Source organism: Pinus tabuliformis, chromosome 4_1, assembly GCF_031772625.1.
Source record: "Pinus tabuliformis cultivar Carrire ecotype Pingquan chromosome 4_1, CPIR1, whole genome shotgun sequence".
In the NCBI taxonomy this organism is placed as follows: domain Eukaryota; kingdom Viridiplantae; phylum Streptophyta; class Pinopsida; order Pinales; family Pinaceae; genus Pinus; species Pinus tabuliformis.
In genome coordinates, this window is record NC_142303.1 from 69,471,510 (window position 1) to 69,490,182 (window position 18,673).

Sequence of the window (18,673 nt, forward strand, 5' to 3'; positions counted from 1 at the left end):
GGACACTGTTCTTGACAGTTACTTTTGGTCACAGGTTAAATATGTTTTGCAATTCACCAAACCAATTTATTACATGATCAAGTTTGCAGATTCAGATCGACCAGTAATTGGGGAGGTGTATGAGCAAATGGATAGCATGTTGGGGCAGATTAAAGACATTGTTGAGCCTAGAGATACCACCTTGTACAATTATATTCGTGTAGAGGTGCAAAACTGATGGGAAATGCTAAATGTTCCATTGCATGCATTAGCATATGTTTTGACACCTAAATACTATCATCCATCATGGCTTTCAACATCAACACCTGGGGGGGGAAGCAGGAGAAAACCACACCAAGATCAAGAGGTTCACAGAAAATATATGGCTGCATTGAGTAAATTAATCCTTGATGAGGAGGAGGTTGCATTGGTACGGAGACAGGTGAGCAACTATACGCTTAACACTGGTCCATTTGGGAGCATGCATGTAATTAAAGATCGAGAGACTTTTTCTTCTCTCGTGTGGTGGAACATGCATGGAGGGGGTACTCCACTTCTACAGGGTTTGGCATTGCGGGTGCTATCACAGGTGGTAAACACTTCTTTTGCAGAGAGGTGTTAGAGCTCTTATTCTTTCATCCACAGTGTTAAAAGGAACAGGATGAGTTTAGACTGGGCAGAGAGCTTGGTTTATGTTCATTACAACTTGCGATTGTTGTCCCATTACTGTGAAGATGCAAAGTCTAATAAAGACCTATTGATTTGCGACAAGAATCCAGAGGAGCCCAATTTGGAGGATGGAGTGTTGCGATTAGAGCAATTAGAGGATGCTCTTACCCAGGTATGTCCATTGTGGTATGAATTTTCCAATTTTTCCTTATAAAGCATTTCTCTAATTCATGTTTTTAATTTTTTTGTTAACTAGTGTTTTTTTTTTGCATGAATTTTTTGAGCGATTCCAGGATGATGATGATTGTGTTGATATGCCACCCCCACCCCCATCTGGTCCCTTGGTTCCTAGGTTCTATGGTTCAACACCAACAACAGGGGGTTCTTCTTCATCAATTTCAGTGCCACTTCCGCAACTTCCACCGGCACCATCTTTGTCATTGCCACCACGTGGAGGCCCCCGCCCATCGACACGTTCTGTTCGTGGTGGAAGGAGGAGAGATTAGTAGATATATTCACAGTCTACTACTTTTTGTCATAGATTACTCATTAGACTTGTAGGCTTGTGAATTTGAATTTTGAACCTTTTTTGTCTTGGCGGTGACCATGTGACATATTTTGTAAACATTATTATTTGAATTTTGGACATGAAAAATGTTGACAGTTGCTCACTTGCTAGATAAATCATAATATGCTCTATGTTTTATGTTTTATAATATGCTTAAATGTTTTATGTTTTATAATATGCTTAAAAATTTGATGTATGTTTGTAATAGCTAGAATATAGATGGTTGTTGTACATACTCGTAACTACAATGGAATCATGGATGCCATATCTATCTTGATTTATGCAAAAATATGCATGTTTTCATGTCTTCTACAATTAATTTGCTATTTGGGATGTTTGTTTTGAGTATATATATATATATATAGTAGACGCTTCCGCGGACGCTTCGCTTCCTAGATTTTTGGAAAATTACGCTTCCGCTTCCAAAAAACGCTTCCGCTTCGTGCAACATTGGTCCCGCTGCAATGCTTCCTTTGATTTGATACTTTTGCTCTTGAATTCTTGCTTGAAGTTGTACTTGAATCTTCTTCTACTTGCATGCAAAATTTGCCCAGTAAAACCAATCCCAAAACAAAACAAAATACCCTTCAACTTACCTCTGCCTGCAAAACACATGTAAGTGCATAATAATGAATAAATACAAACTAAAGTTACAATGTGTACCTGAAGTGTGCTTGTCACTTTTGTTATTGACTTGTTGCAGCGATAGACAAAGACTCTCACTCTTGATATAGCCCTGGACTCTATGCAAGACTATATCCAAAACTGACCTAAAGATATATACAATAAAAACTAATGACAGACCCTATACTTGTGATGGACCAAGTTCTAAGTACAACAACAAAAACCTTTCTATCAACTATGACAAGACAAGTAACATGAGCTTACAACATCATATAGATTTAGCAGACTTGGTGTAGCATCAAGAATATGTAGCATCAAATGTGTAGTATCAAGAATAGGACATTCGAAATGTGGTATCAAAACTAACTGTGACATAGAGACATAGAGATATAACCAAGACCCTAGATGTACTTACGTTGTCCTGCAAAAACATGTGTCAGAGTTGATACTCATATTTCAAATGTAAATACTAATCATACATACCTTACTGTAGGAGACTTACCCTTGATTGTTGATGTGTGGTCCTTATTGCAGTGATCCTTGAATGCATGCTTTTTCTTGCCTTCTAGGAGCTCGATATTGAATCTGTTGTATCTGTGTAATTTTGGATCTCCAAGGTCTGAAATTTCGTCCTGTGGTAGCCCTATGAGTCCTCTTTCCAACCCCACAGGTCTGATCAAGATTGGATTCTTCAAGAAAGAGTTATGCCCAATCTCCCACAATGACCTGATTATAGACTGGTTTAGTAGAGTGAACTTGTACGAGGAGCCACGTGTCACTGTTGCGACCTTTGGCCCTGAAAATGCTACTCAACAAGCTATAGTCCGTCCTCTTTTTGTGACTATTTACGAAATTTGAATCCAATGCTCAAAGAGAAAGTTATGATGATTTTCCCAACGTCACCTGTTTGACATGGAATTCGGGAGCCTGCAAAAACCCTAACTTCCTCAAATCATATCTTCGAAAATATAGCGAACCAAGATCTGAAATTCAGTGACGAGATTCATCAAGATTTCGGCTCAAATGGGTTTTAATTTCCGCTTTTGAAGTTTCACAGAAAAAAAGTTATAGCAAAAATGCCACAATAACCTGTTTGAAGCCACAAAATCCCTACTAGAGGAGGATATGAGGGTCACTATTTATATGAATGTCTTGAGTTGAGAGGGTCCTCAACAAATGAACGTTGGAGGGATTTTAGGAGCAAAAAAAACATCATTAATTATTGACTATTCAATGACCACAACCAATAATGAGTTCCATGCCACAACCCCGTAGGGTTTTAGCCCACTAACTAGGGTTACTAACTTCAAACACGAATATCTCTCAAACCATGAAGAATTACGTGGCGTGCCATATATCAACGGAAACATCTCGACAAGTAGAATCCATCTAGAAGATCCTTGACTCAGAATAGAGTAAGTTGTCAAGTCAAAATGCCGATACAATATTGAGGTAGCCCCTCGTGCTGCTTGGGTTGACATCAATGACAACCATTGATCAACAGAACATAGTGTTGCTATTTATCCTTGTTGACTATTTGACCAAAGCCATAGGAACCTGATATGCGTGCCTGTAATCCACAAAAAACCTTGATGATATTTGATTTTTCATCTTCTTGTACTGGTTTGTGTTGCCTTTTTTTTGTCATAAACCCTAATTTATGTCTCTCTAAGAAGATTTATTGAGTTTGTTGGAAATGGCCTTTTACAAAAACTACACTTTCAGGGTTTAGTTTTAAAATCTTCTTTAAGGCTTATAGAAATCCCATCAAATGTCACATCAAGATTGAAAACGGGTTAAATTACATCCAAAACATCTTAGGCATTTGAAATGATGGAAAAAGTGTTTTAAAACTTTGTATTTTCAAAATTTCGTAGCGCTCGCTGCAGGCATTCGATAAACTCCAATTTGTTGCAAAACTTAGGGAAAGCTTAGATATAACTTAATGGGCCATAGGCCACATTAAAAAAAAAATTATTAACCCTTTGATTTGTTTTACTTCATTTATCACATTGAAGCAATTGCCGAAGGAATAATAAAAATTCTAATTTAAAGTTCCTTGGTGTCTTTTTTGTTAAGTGCAAAATCTTAATTTTTAATTTCTCTACTGTCAAGAGCGATAAATGTTTTAAAATCTCATGTTTACTGTTGGAGAAAGATAAATTTTGTTAGGTTATCTTGCATGCTAAAGTTTTGAGCATTTTTCATGATCGTCGCTCTGCTACATTATAAATTGCTCTGGATAACTTGTTTCTGTTTAGTCTATGGTTAATTCAATATAAAGGCACTGGTATATAATCAATTTCATTTTGTGGTAGTGTCTCATTTTAATCTATCTATCTCAATTGACCAAGACTTGCTATAAATTCATCAAGTTGTTCATCCTTAAAATCTCCTTGAGTCTGTGTTCTAGAGACTATCCTCATCCATTCAACTTAGAGACTACCCCCCTCGACTTGTCTAGGAGAGAGTCTAAATGGAGTGAGTAAGTATTAGAGTGACAACCCTTACTCTGAGCGTTGTCGTGGTGCCTAGACACTTTGTGCGACAACATTTTTTGGCATCGTTGCCGGAGAATGTGAGAATCCAGAATCTGCATCCACACAACACACAAGATAACATAAGTAGCATCCATCCAAAAATTATTATATAATATTAAGCACATTATCATACAATATTATGCACAAGAAAGATATAAGCTCTTCATTTATTAACTATCCTAATAACATGAAATACATAAATCTGACATAACTACAAAATGAAATGCTGAAATGAAAGGGTGTAGGGTTAGGAATACAATACAAGGATGCCTAGTGCCATCAGATGTCCTCTCTGAAGTACAATTTGAGCATTTGGCCATTCGCAGGTAAATCCAGTAGTTCGCCTTCCAATGTGCTCAAATGGAATGAGTTGGGTCCAACAATGCCTCGAATGATGTACGGTCCCAGCGACAAACTATCAAATTTGTTATGCTTTTCTGGTTTTTCATTTTTTCGATCCCATAACAAGACGACGCCAAAAAATGTTGTCACACAAAGTGTCTAGGCACTGCGACAACACTCATAGTAAGCGCTGTCACTCTAATCCTTACTCACCTTAGGGACTACCCCCCTCGACTTGTCTAGGAGAGAGTCTAAACGGAGTGAGTAAGGATTAGAGTGACAACCCTTACTCTGAGCGTTGTCATGGTGCCTAGACACTTTGTGCAACAACATACTCCATTTAAGGCATTAGTCTTTCAACGTAATCTAATAAAATCTCTAAACTTGCTAAATTAACCAAGTTGCTAAGTTGTGTCTCCTGGAGTTGTCGGTTGTCGATGGGTCTTTCATCTTCACATTTCATAGGGACTACCCCCCATAGTCTGCTGGTGGGAGACAACTAGCACAGAGACGGTGGGGATCAGAGTGCCAACCCTCGCCATGAGCGTTGTCGCATCTTGGTTGCACAATTTCGGCAACAACACTACCCAACCACTTCAACACGACTCTCTTTTCCACTGAATTAGCTCCGCGTTGTCTCTTATTTCCCTTCACTATATTAGCTCTATACTCTACCCATAAACTCGCACTTTTGTACAACTACTTGAGATTTTATACAACACACTTCAGGATAGACATATACATAGAATCTCTGTGCAATACATCCAAAATTTGCGGCCCAATTCACTACCCATATGTCTCCTTCTTGAGGGTCTCTTTCCTTTCTGCCATGCACAAAAAGTAAGAGCGAACTTATCAAACTTCTGAGCAGGATTTTAAGGGCAACATACCATAGAGGGAAGCCCTAACTAAGGCATATTGGACTGTTGTCAATAACCCTTATTGACAACCCCTGATCACATAATAACCATCACATGAAAGACACAACCACATACTTGTTACACACTTAACCAGGACATGGTCTTAGGGCTGAAATTTGATCGACCTCTGTCTAGGGTTACCTCAATCGACCAAACTTCGATGTTTCCTTCACTTTTAAGTTTTTGGCCCTTAACTCCTTGCACTGATCTTCCAAGGCATGCGGTCTCCTTTCAGTAGTAGCCCTGGCCTTTCGACCCTTCAAAACACCTATAACAGAGGTCTCGACCTTCTTTGGATGATTAACATACTTGTGGCCAAATCACATAACGAAACAACAAATCTTCTAGCCCAGAACCACGCAAGGACACAATCCTTCCTCCATAGATGATCTCGAATGCCCTACAAAGATAAATTCGACCTTTTTTTAGACCTCATAACTGTTGTTCTCCAGTGCAACCATCACTGAGGTAGACATCCTCCTTCGACTCTCTTCTTTCCTTAGATTATCACACTTGTGATGGTTTCAAATGAGCTAGATCTCCCTTTTACTTATAGTCTTCATGAGGGCAACGATTAGCCCTAAAGGCCGACTTGAAGAACCTGAAGTGGTTCTCCCTCTTGTTTAGCTAGGGTGAATGTTTCACCATCGAAACTAGTCTTGATCCTTAGGGAGGATATTTTCACCCTCGAACAAGATCCACACTCAGGGTTACAAACCCTTGCACAAATTTCTATGGGCCCACAACTAAATTAACCAAAACATCCAATCATGTCTATGATGTTGAAATTTCTAAGTATTACCTGTTAGAAATTTTATCTGTATTTTCTGGTTTATTTCACCTCCTTGTTTAATTACTAACAAGTTATTTAACCTTGTAAACATTGAAATAAACACAATACAATCTCAACCATCTACAGATCAACAGTTGAAAGAAATAGGCAAACACACAAGGGACACCATTATTTTTGGACAATTGTCCTCGGAAAAACCCAACTTGGGAAAACCAGTGCAGTAGTTCTGAGGGTTTTATTATTAAGTAGCTTTTCTTGAGTACACTGGGTGCGAAACTGGCTCACCTGACAGAGATAAAAAATCTGGCAGTGATACCTCTCTACAAAAGCAGATATTCTGAAAGTCTGCCCCACAAAACCCTCTCCAACACAATCTGAAGCACTATGTTAGCCCTCTGAGGCTCTGCGTAGCCTCTCTGGCCCTCTGCGTCACTTTTGCATTCTCTGTGTGGATGACGCAGGCCCTTCTGGCCTCCGCACAGTCACTGCCGGCCTCTGCGTGGCTCCCTTTGGATCTGCGTCTGCCTCTTTGCTTCTGCGCTGGTCTTCCGACACTATCTCTGCCTCTCTGCCTCATACTCACCACCCCTCGCTGCAACTCTGATCTCTGGTTTGATTTCTCTTAGCAAACCCAGCTCTAAAAAATCGAATTGATTGATCAATCTTGGTGTATCTCCAACTGACCATCAAGCCTCCTCTTATACTTTTTCCGTTGAGTCTTCAACGGTCGAGATTACATCTCTAATCAACGACTAAGATTAGATTTGGCTTGATCCATGTCATTTAGCACCTTCTAACCCAGTTTTATATTAATACCCATTAATATTTCTATTTTCTTAAAGTTTAGACTTAGTAAGTCCATTAAAAATATGAATTATTTTAATATCTCCCAAACCGGGTACAATCTGTCCAAACCATTTCTGGGTCTTGGAGATCTTATGTGTTTTAGCCTCTCCACCAATTTTCATGGCTAGAGCACATTCGATGCTAGCGCAAATCAACACTCGCTCTTAGCGAGGAATGTGCTCTAGTAATACTCCAGCACTGAGCATCACCTTGATTATACGAAACTGGTACCTGTGCTGATGCTAGGCGTTCCTGCCCAACATCCTTTGCATTGTTGTATCCTGTACTGTTTCCCATGGCTCTACCACTGCCACTGCTACATCTGTACGACAACTCGGTCTGCATCTGTGCTGCTGCGGGTCCTTCTACCCAACAATACATCTGCACTGCAGTTCTCTCTCATCACGCTGCATCGTGTTGCCCATAGCACTACCACTACTACTGCTACATTGCAACTCAATTACTGAGAAGTAAGTAACTGATCTACCCAACTACTGACATCTTTGTCAGGCTAGAAACACTCCCGATGCTGAAGCTCTCTTTGCCGCTATCATGTGCTCCCTTTGTGTTAAGTCCCTATAATACTAGTGTAACCCCTTATTGTTATTAATGCAACCCCCTTATTCTATCATTGTGCCCATATAGTCCCCATGTTGTTATTATTATGCCCGATAGAAGCCCACTATTGTTATTGTTGTGCCCCTACAATATTATTGTTATGTAGGCTCTAATTGTATTGGGACCCCTTAGACTCCTATATATATAGAAAGGAGGTCTTGTCATTTGTATCATCCAATAATTGTTCATTTGTGTAATGTAAAGCAGGTTGTCCCTCGAAGAGGCCGATTTTGAAGTCGTTAATCTATCTTTTCTATCTTTTTGTGAGTGTTGAAGTTTCCAAGTTTATTTAGTTAGAAACCGTCCATGCACTTTATTTGATTTATTCCTACCTACTTTTTATTTTCCTTAACAAGTTATTTACAATGTAAATACTAAAAATAAACACTAGTGCATGCTCAACATATTACAGATCAACAACTAAAAGAAACAAGAACAAACACACCACATGACACCATTATTTTTGGACTAATGTCCCCGGAAAAACCCAATGTAGGAAAACCGATGCAACTATCTAAGGGTTTTCTTATTAAGCAATATCAGAGTACAATCTAGGTGCCGAAACTGGCCTACCCAATAGAGAATTTCCTTAGCCGTAATACCTCTTGGTTTATGACAAATTTACTAGTTGAAATCCCGGATAATCCTCTTGGCAGCTACTCAGCACCAATTTTCCCCGAAAACCCTAGCATCTGCCCAGTCTGGACTGCGTCAACCTCTCCTAGCCCAACGTTGGCCCCGTGTTAGCCTATCTTGGCCTACGTCAGCCCCAGGAGGACATGCGTAAGCTCTCTGAGCCTCTACGTCAGCTATGTTGGCCCCTCTGGTGCTTTGCGCAGCACTTAGTTGCCTCTGCGTGAGCACTGGCTACTCCTGCGTCTTTCTCTCTGGCTGCTCTGCTGCTATCGCAGCACAATCTCTGCCTCTTTGTCTCTCTGTACTCAATTCCCCTCAGCTACTCTCCCGATCACTGATTCTATCTCTCTTAGCAAATCCCGCTCTAGAGAATAGAATGAGTGATCACTCTGGTGTGTTCTCTAATTGACCCTCAAGCCTCCTCTTATACTTTCCTCGTTGACAAATCAACGACCGAGATTAAGTCCCTAATCGACGACTAAGATTAGATTTGGCTTGATCCATGTCTTTTGGACCATTCTAACACATTTTTATATTAATTCACATTAATATTTTAAATTCCCTAAGTTTAGACTTAAGGGCTCCATTAAAAATATTAATTATTTTAATATCTCCCAAACTATTTAGAATCTGCCCAAACCTTTTCTAGGTATTGGAGATCTCATGTGCCCTAACCTTTCCACCAAATTTCGTGGCTAGAGCACATTCGATGCTACCCCAAATCTACACTCCCTCTTAGCGAGGATTGTGCTCTAGCATTACTCCTCACTGAGTATTACCCTGATCATCTGGCATCGGTCCTTGTGCTGATGCTAGGCCTGCTGCCCAACATCCTTTGCACTGCTACATCCTGTACTGCTGCCCATAGCTCTGCCACTGCCATTGCTGCATCTGTATGACAACTCCCTCTGCATCGGTGCTGCTGCCCATGGCCCTGCCCCTGCCACTGCTGCGTCTGCACTGCATCTCCTCTCATCGTGCTGCCCATAGCACTACCACTGCTAACTGCCGCACTGCAACTCAGTTATTGAGAAGTAAGTCACTGATCTCCCAACTCTGACCTCTCTGTCAGGCTAGAGTACTCCTGATGTTGAAGCTCCCTCTACCGCTGACGAGTGCTCCCTCTCTGACCTCTGCGCTGCTGCAACAACTCCCTGCATCTCGCACCATTGCACACCTCTCTGTGCCATCCTGCACTGTTGAAACACTCCCGTGCCTCTCGCACTGTTGCAACCTTCTAGCCTCGCGCTGTCCCGAGAATTTTTCACTGTAGCTCTCTTTGCCGCTTCATCCGCATCTGTCTCCACCCACATTCGCCAGTCCTACTACTCATCTTTGGGGCTCCCGTAGCATGGTTTAATCCAAGAGGCTGGGTACCTCGAGGATCCTACCCCTCATCGCCTGTAGTCCGTTACAGCTCGATGTCTCCCCACTTCCGCTCAAGTGCCGTGTGTGCTCTCATGGCATAGTCATCGTCTGTCTCCACTTCCTTCTCTGCCCTTGTTGGCGTTGCTTTGGTCTCGGAGGCCTCTCCCTTGTTCTTCTTCCTTGGACACTGGGTCGCATAATGACTCAACTCCCCATAGTGGAAGCATTTGATCTTGGAGAGGTCTTTCTTCTTCTGCATTTCCTGCTTTCCCTCAGATGCTAGGGCCACATCCTGCTTGACTTTGATCCCCTTATTGCTGCTACCTAACTTCGACTGCCGTCTGATCTCTTCTTGGCGAAGAGCTGCCTACATCTCGTCCCAAGGTGGAAGTGTCCCTCTGCCCAGTATACTCTGGGCAAATACTTCCCAGTTTTTTGAGACAACATTCAGGGCTGTCCTCACCATTAGCTCCTGATCCGGTGTCACTCCTATAGCAGTCAACTGGTCTCAGATCTCATTCAGTCCTCTGAGGAAGGTGTCAATCGATTGTCCCTTCTTCATCTGATACGACCTCATCTGGTTCTCGAGCAACATTGTTCTCTGCATATAAGTATGTTGATACAAGTTCTTGAGAGCCTCCCACATCTCAAATGCCATTTCCTTCTCGGCTATATGTGGTACCACATGATCCTTGACCTCGTCAAGGATAATGCACTTGGCCCTCGCCATCGCCTCCTCGTACCTGTCATTATCACTGGGGTCGATTGGGTAGCACTTAGCTGCCTTTGCGTGAGCAGTGGTTGCTCCTGCGTCTCTCTCTCTGGCTACTCTGCTGCTATCCCGACACTATCTCTGCCTCTCTGTCTCTTTGTACTCAATGCCCCTCAGCTGCTCTCTCGATCACGCTATTCTATCTCTCTTAGCAAACCCCACTCTAGAGAATAGAATGACTGATCACTCTGGTGTGTTCTCCAACTGACCCTTGAGCCTCCTCTTATACTTTCCTCGTTGACATATCAACGGCCGAGATTAAGTCCTTAATCGATGGCTAAGATTAGATCTAGCTTGATTCATGTCTTTTGGACCATTCTAACACAGTTTTATATTAATTCACATTAATATTTTAATTTCCCTAAGTTTAGACTTAGGGACTTCATTAAAAATATTAATTATTTTAATATCTCCCAAGCTATTTAAAATCTGCCCAAACCCTTTTTGGGTATTGGAGATCTCATGTGCCCTAACCTCTCCACCAAATTTCGTGGCTAGAGCACATTCGATGGTACCCCAAATCAATAGCGAGTTGGTTTCATAACATTTGGCATCAGAGCTTTGGATTCTAGGGTTTTGCTACTCCAAATAGGGCATTGTGGATTTTTGCTATAACTTATTCGCTACGAAGTTTCAGAAGCTAAAAAAAACACATTTGAGCTGAAATTGTTTTGAATCTCTGGTCCGAATTTCAGATCTTGTCTCGCTATATTTTTGGAGATATGTTCTGAGGAAGTTAGGGTTTTTGCAAGCTCCAGAATTCCATCGCAAACAGGTCATTGTGGCATTTTCGCTATAATTTTTTTTCTGCGAAGGTTCAGGCTTTGAAATTAAAACCCATTTGAGCAGAAATCTTGCAGAAGCTTGGGTCTGAATTTCAGATCTTGTCTCGCTATATTGTCGGAGATATGATCTAAGGAAGTTAGGGTTTTTGCAGACTCCCGAATTACATTCCAAACAGATGACCTTGGGAAAATCATTATAACTTTTTCTTTGAGTATTAAATTGAAATTTCATCACAAAGAGGATGAGCTATGTTTTTATGTGCATCATTTTCGGGTCCGAAGGTTGAAACAGTGACACGTGGTAGTTCGTACAAGTTCGCTCTACTAAAAAAGTGAATAATCAGGTCATATGGGGAGATTGGGCATAACGATTTTTTGGAGAATCCAATTTCGATCAGACTGGTGGCATTGGAAAGAGGACTCAAAGGGCTACCACAGTTCGCAATTTCAGAATTTGGAGATTTGAAACTACAGAGTTACCTTCGTTTCAAGATCGAGCTTCTAAAAGAAAGAAGAAGAGATATGAGGAAGTTTGATGGCAAGGATCTAGTAACATGGATATTACACATGGAGCAATATTTTTATCTACATGATGTGCAACTGTTACAAAAGGTACGTATTGCATCTTTATATTTAGAACCAAATCAGTTTTTATGTTATAGAGGGCTTTGTTCTCGTAAAGCACTGGTCACTTGGTCAATTTTCATGGAGGAAATGATAGCACATTATGAGGAGACAAAGAGCAACACCTTCTTTAGCCAATTGATAAATCTCAAACAAAAGGGTACAATGGCAGAGTACATTGAGGAATTCCAAAAATTGAATATAAGGGTAAATAATATTCCAGAGAAGCAGAGGATTGATGTCTTCATAGGGACTTTAAAAGATAACATTCAACATGAGGTTCGTCTTTGGGAACTTGATTCATTGGAGAAGGCATTCAGGTTGACAAGAAAAGTGGAAAGAAAAATTATGGCAATAAGGAAGTCTACCAGTCACAACTATAAAGATGGAAGTGTTGTTTCTCCCAACCTTTCACAACCTACAAGGTTGACACCACAACAATTGGAAGAAAAAAGAGAAAAAAGGCTTTGTAACAATTGTGATAGCAAATACATTAATGGTCATAAGTGTGCCGAGAAGAAATTATTTTACATAGATTGTGAAGAGGAAGAAAATGATCAAGAAACCTCAAAAGAAAAGGATATACATCGGCAACCAACCCTATAGAAAGAAGAAATGAATCCGACCATATCTTTTACTGCATTGGCAGGAATTACCACTCCTCAAACTCTCAAGATAAAAGGAAATATCAAGAAGAAGAAGGTTCAAGCAGTGAATTATCAGGAAGAAAAGGATCAAGAAACGTCAAAAGAAAAGGATACTCACCAGGAACCAACCCCAAAGAAAGAAGGAATGAATCTGACCATATCTTGTAATGCATTGCAAGAATTACCACTCCTCAAACTCTCAAGATAGGACATATAAAGAAGACAAAGGTTCAAGCAGTGAAAATTCACATCAAGCATCAACAACAAGTTCTCCAACTTTTAATGGATAACTTCACTTTGGCACAGAATCGAATGAAACAACATGCATATCAATATCGCAACAAAAGAAGTTTTAATGTAGGTGATTGGGTATTTCTACGACTACAACCATACAAACAAATGTCCCTCAAGCAAGCTAAGAAGGATAATAAATTATCACCAAAGTATTATGGTCTGTACAAGGTGTTACAAAATATTGGTACTATGGAATACCAATTGGAGCTTCCTGCATCTTCCCGAGTGCACCTAGTTTTCCATGTTTCATTCTTAAAGAAGGTTATAGGTGAGAAGATCCCAGTTCAAACAATATTGCCAGAACTTGACGAGGAAGGAAAAATCATATTGGAACCGGAAGCAGTCACAAAAACAAGAAATCGACAGCTACGGAATCGATCAATTTTAGAGTATCTCATCAAGTGGAAGAAATTACCCGCTGAAGATTCCACATGGGAGGATGAGAATTTTATACAGAAGCATCCAAAACTACTCAAGCATTGAGGACAACACATTTTTGAAGGAGAGGGGCATGTTAGGCCTCTATACTATTAGTGTAACCCCTTATTGTTATTAGTGCAACCCCCTTATTCTATTATTGTGCCTATAGAGTCCCCATGTTGTTATTATTATGCCCCATAGAAGCCCACTATTGTTATTGTTGTGCCCCTACAATATTGTTGTTATGTAGGCTCTAATTGCGTTGGGACCCCTTAGACTCCTATATATAGAAAGGAGGTCTTGTCATTTGTATCATCCAATAATTGTTCATTTGTGTAATGTAAAGGAGGTTGCCCCCTCGAAGAGGCTAATTTTGAAGTCCTTAATCTATCTTTTCTATCTTTTTGTGAGCTGGTTTCATAACGCTCTGTGCTACTACAACAACTTTGTGCCTCTCGCACCACTGCAAACCTCTTTGTGCCATCCTGCACTGCTGCAACCTCCTCTGTGCCTCTCGCACTGCTGTAACCCTCTCTGCATTGCCTGGGATTGCTGCACTCGAACACTCTCTGCCGCTTCATCCGCATTTGCTTGTACCAACATCCGCCATCTTGCTACTCTCACTTCGGGGCTCTCGTAACCAGGTATGATCCAAGAGTTTGGGTACCTCAAGGATCCTGCCCCTCACCGCCTGTAGTCCTTCTATCTACAGCTCAATGTTTCCCCACCTCTTCTATAGAGGTACATGAGAACTCATGGTACAATCGTCATCATCCTCTACCTCCTTTTCCGCCTTCGATGGCGTTGCCTTGGAGTCAGATGCCTCTCCCTTATTCTTCTTCCTCGGACACTGGTTTGCATAATGGCCCAGTTCCCCACAGTTGAAGCACTTTATCTTGGAGAGGTCCTTTTTCTTCCTCTTCCCCTGCTACCTCGCAGATGCTAGCGCTGCATATTCTTCCTCCTCTTTCTTGACTCGGGCTCCTTTGCTACTACTTCCTACCTTGGTCAGCCGTCTGATCTCTTCTTGACGAAGAGTTGCCCACAGTTCTTCCCAATCTGGAAGATGTTCTCTGCCCAAAATGCTTTGAACAAACGTCTCCCACTCCTCGAAGACTGGGTTCAGGGCGGTCCTCACCATTAACTCTTGATCTAGGGTGGCCTCTATGGAACTCAGTTGGTCCTGAATCTCCTTCAATTTGCTGAGGAAGTGATCTACCTGCTCCCCCTTCTGCATCTGAGATGACTGCAGTTGATTCTCTAGTAGCATCTTCCTCTACACGGAAGTCGTCTGATACAATGTCGTTATGGTGTCCCACATTTCCTTTGCCATTTTCTTCTCGGCATTATGTTGGACCACATGATCCTTGACCCCATCAAGGATTATGCATTTTGCCATGGCCATCGCATCCTCATACTTTTCATTGTTAGTTGGGTCGATTGGGATAGCCACGGTTCTCAAGGCGAAGGCCTTGATGCGATGTTTATCTAGAACGGACAGGATCCTGGCCTTCTAGATGACAAAGTTGGACGCCCTGTCCATCCTGTCTTGATCCCTCAGTCCATTCATGGCCATCTCTTTGCGCTTCTCTTCGACTCCTCTAAGTCTCTACTTCCCTCCTCGAAGTTCTCTCTTCGACTCCCTCTGAGTCTCGATTTCCCTCCTGGAAATCCTCCAACCGTTGAATCGTACCTCTCCGATCTCCTATGTACCTACAACATTGATCTGGATTTCTTGGCTAGAAATCTGCCTAGGTAGCGACTCCCTCTACCTTGGTTTTGCCCCATTAGGTACTGTTCTGTCTTGGCAACAACAACACCCCACCAACTTCACTCCCTGCAATCTACCCACAACTTCCTATGCCCTAGCAACTGAAGAACTGAGCCTCTAAGCTTTGCGCAATCCTGGGAAGGTTGATTTGCTCGCTTGGCCAGCTATGTCAACCCTATTGGGCTCTTCGTGGCGCTTTGTGATCCTCTTCTGCCTTTGCGCTGGCCTCTCTTTGGCTCGAACTGATGATGCAAGCCCTCTGCGTCAACCTTTCTCTACTGCTTTCTGCCTAGGAACAACTTCTGTCACTCAGGACAGTTGTTTCTGCTGCAAATTCTTTGATTCAGTTGGTTCCTTTAGCTCTCCTGTGATCTGCAACGCTCTGATACCATGTTGAAATTTCTAAGTATTACCTGTTAGAAATTTTATTTGTATTCTCTGGTTTATTTCGCCCACTTGTTTAATTACTAACAAGCTATTTAACCATATAAACACTGAAATAAACACAATACAATCTCAACCATCTACAGATCAACAACTGAAAGAAATAGACAAACACATAAGGGACACCGTTATTTTTGGATAATTGTCCCTGGAAAAACCCAACTTGGGAAAACCAGTGCAGCAATTTTGAGGGTTTTATTATTCAGCAACTTTTCTTGAGTACACTGTGTGCCAAATTGGCTCACCCGACAGAGATAAAAATTCTGGCAGTAATACCTCTCTTCGGAAGCAGATATTTTGGAAGTTTGCCTCACAAAACCCTCTCTAGCATACTCTGAAGCATTGCGTCAGCCCTCCTGGCCTCTTTGTCAGCCGGAAACCCTCTGCGTCAGCCCTCTGAGGCTTTGCGCAACCTCTCTGGCCCTCTGCGTCACTTCTGCAGCCTCTGCGTGGATGACGCTGGCGCTTCGGCCTCTGCACAATCACTATTGGCTTTTGTATGGCTCCCTCTGGCTCTGCGTTTGCCTCTCTGCTTCTGCGCTAGTCTTCCGGCACTATCTTTGCCTCTCTGCCTCGTACTCATTGCCTCTCGCCGCAACTTTGATCACTTGTTCGATTTCTCTTAGCAAACCCTGCTCTAGAAAATCGAATTGACTAATCAATTTTGGTGTATCTCCAACTGAACCTCAAACCTGCTCTTATACTTTTTTTTGTTGAGTCTTCAATAACCAAGATTACATCTCTAATCAATGGCTAAGATTAGATTTGGCTTGATCGATGTCATTTAGAACCTTCTAACCCAGTTTTATATTAATACTCATTAATATTTTTATTTTCCTAACTTTAGACCTAGGAACCTATTAAAAATATTAATTATTTTAATATCTCCTTCACCGGGCAGAATTTCCCCAAACCATTTCTGGGTCTTGGAGATCTCATGTGCTTTAGCCTCTCCACCAATTTTCATGGCTAGAGCACATCCGATGCTACCCCCCAAATCAACATCCGAATGAGCTCCTCTTTTCCTTGTATTGAGCTGGCTATTGGAATATCATGGTCTACACCATGGGTCATCCGAATACCATGGTTCCTTTTCTTCCTTTAATAAGTTAGTTTATAGAATTCTTTTTCCTTGGTCACTTAAAAATTAGTTGTTCCCTGATATTAAGCCACCAGTTAAAAACTGTAGCCTAGGGAATCTACAGGTCAGGTAGATGTGTCATGACTGTAAAGCTAATAAACTGCTCAGGTAGATGTGTTGACTGCAAAGCTAATAAACTAAATTTAAAGAAAAAGAAAAGAAAAAATTGGGGTCCCTAGAAAAGGAAAAAAAACAAATAGACATAATATCAATCAACTACAAAACACTGGGCTGACTATCATGATAATAAAGTAAACCAGCATAGATCCATCTCAAACCTTAGATTTCTTTTTGATCCTGATGCTTAATAGATCTGTGATTAAGAGAGATTATGCTGGTAATATGATATGCAATATCATCAGTTAGGCCCTTCACGAATCAGTCAAAGAGTATGTTAAGCTACTAACAATGAATCCAGCCAACCAAATTTTGTGGTTTCATCTACATGCTTGATTTCCTTTTTATATTTGAGTGGATCGCTTCTATATCGTTGATATGTACTCTCATCTGCCTTGACAAGCTTCTATATTAGTTAGATTCTTTTACTAGCGAGGATGTGTTCCCAGAACCAATGCGAGCCTCTCTAATTCTCAACTAGGTGAGTATTTATAGAAAATGGGCATACAACAATCTGTTATTTCAAAGACTATAGTCCAGAACACCGACTTTTAAGTTTCAATTGATTTCAATCAGGGATTAAGATGCAACACAAAGATCTGTAGAATGGACACGTGCCAATTTCCTGACAAACTTTGTAAATGGCTTCTTTACAGGTTTCTATTTTGCAGATTGCTACTGGAAGAAAGGTTTTCATATTTGACTTGATAAAACTATTTGAGACAGAAAAGGATGCATTGGATGACTGCCTCAAGCTTGTTTTCCATTCTCCTAACATTTTGAAGCTGGGTATTATGATACTTCTATTTTTGAGTAGTTTGTTGGTTTGTTGGTAGCATAGTTGATTTCTTTCTAGGAAGAGTCTAGTTGCTTTTCTAGATAGTCCATCTAATTCTATGCTTACGAAGTCAATGGCTTCTGGTTGAATATTTTTAAGGTTATGCTTTGCACAATGATCTGGAGCAGCTTTTCCTGTCGTATGAAGATTTGGTGTCCTTCCACTTCTGTGAAGCTACTTTAGACCTTCAAAAACTTTCTGGATCCTCCAAGGGTGGCCTGTCTGGCCTTGCAAAGGTGGGGCATTGAAAAGTTTTATGTTGAACATCCAATTTTATGTGTTTCATAAAGTACATACTTTCAACGAACTAAAACAATGTCATAATGAGAAATATGGGGCAAAGTAAATGTTTCAAATGGATACTCTCCCTGCCTGCTTCGCGTGATGGAGTGAACTCAAGTTGTCAAATTATAGCAACCAAAATATTATAATTGGTTTTATGCTCTGCCATATATGAATTTTACTACTCAATCTGACTTGTAATTATCGCATGAACAACCACTGGATATGAGATTAATAACCACTACTTTTAATTTGAAGCAGACTGTGCTGGGAGGCTATTTAGACAAAACCAGACGGATGAGTAACTGGGACCAACGTCCCTTGAACCATGGTCAGGTATATTGCTTAAGCTTATTGGTGTCATGTTCTTATAGTGGACCTTGCTGTTAATGTTAGAGTTGAGCTATCAACATATTTCATCCATTACTATATATGTTTTTGATAGCAGCTTATTAGAAGCTTTCTGATCTATCCAAAGCATCATTACATTTATCATTATCGGCAATTTATTGTTGGGGGTCTGAAATTTCTATTTTCAGCAAATATCAGGAAAGATATTGAAAGTAATTGGGAAACTTGAAAAGGACAAAAATAATATTTTTTCTTTTTAAATTCTTAAAGCAACATCAACATCA

General features: G+C 40.8%; 1 protein-coding gene across 1 annotated transcript in view; it reads left to right on the forward strand.

The window, feature by feature from the left end:
* The window catches only part of LOC149174181 (uncharacterized), a 177,276-nt gene that overhangs the window by 126,629 nt on the left and 31,974 nt on the right, over nucleotides 1-18,673 (forward strand). The window contains exons 7-9 of the mRNA XM_089419220.1: nucleotides 17,575-17,707; nucleotides 17,856-17,992; nucleotides 18,300-18,374. Of these exons, the coding sequence (XP_089275346.1) occupies nucleotides 17,575-17,707; nucleotides 17,856-17,992; nucleotides 18,300-18,374 (345 nt within the window). The remainder of the gene's footprint in view (nucleotides 1-17,574; nucleotides 17,708-17,855; nucleotides 17,993-18,299; nucleotides 18,375-18,673) is intronic.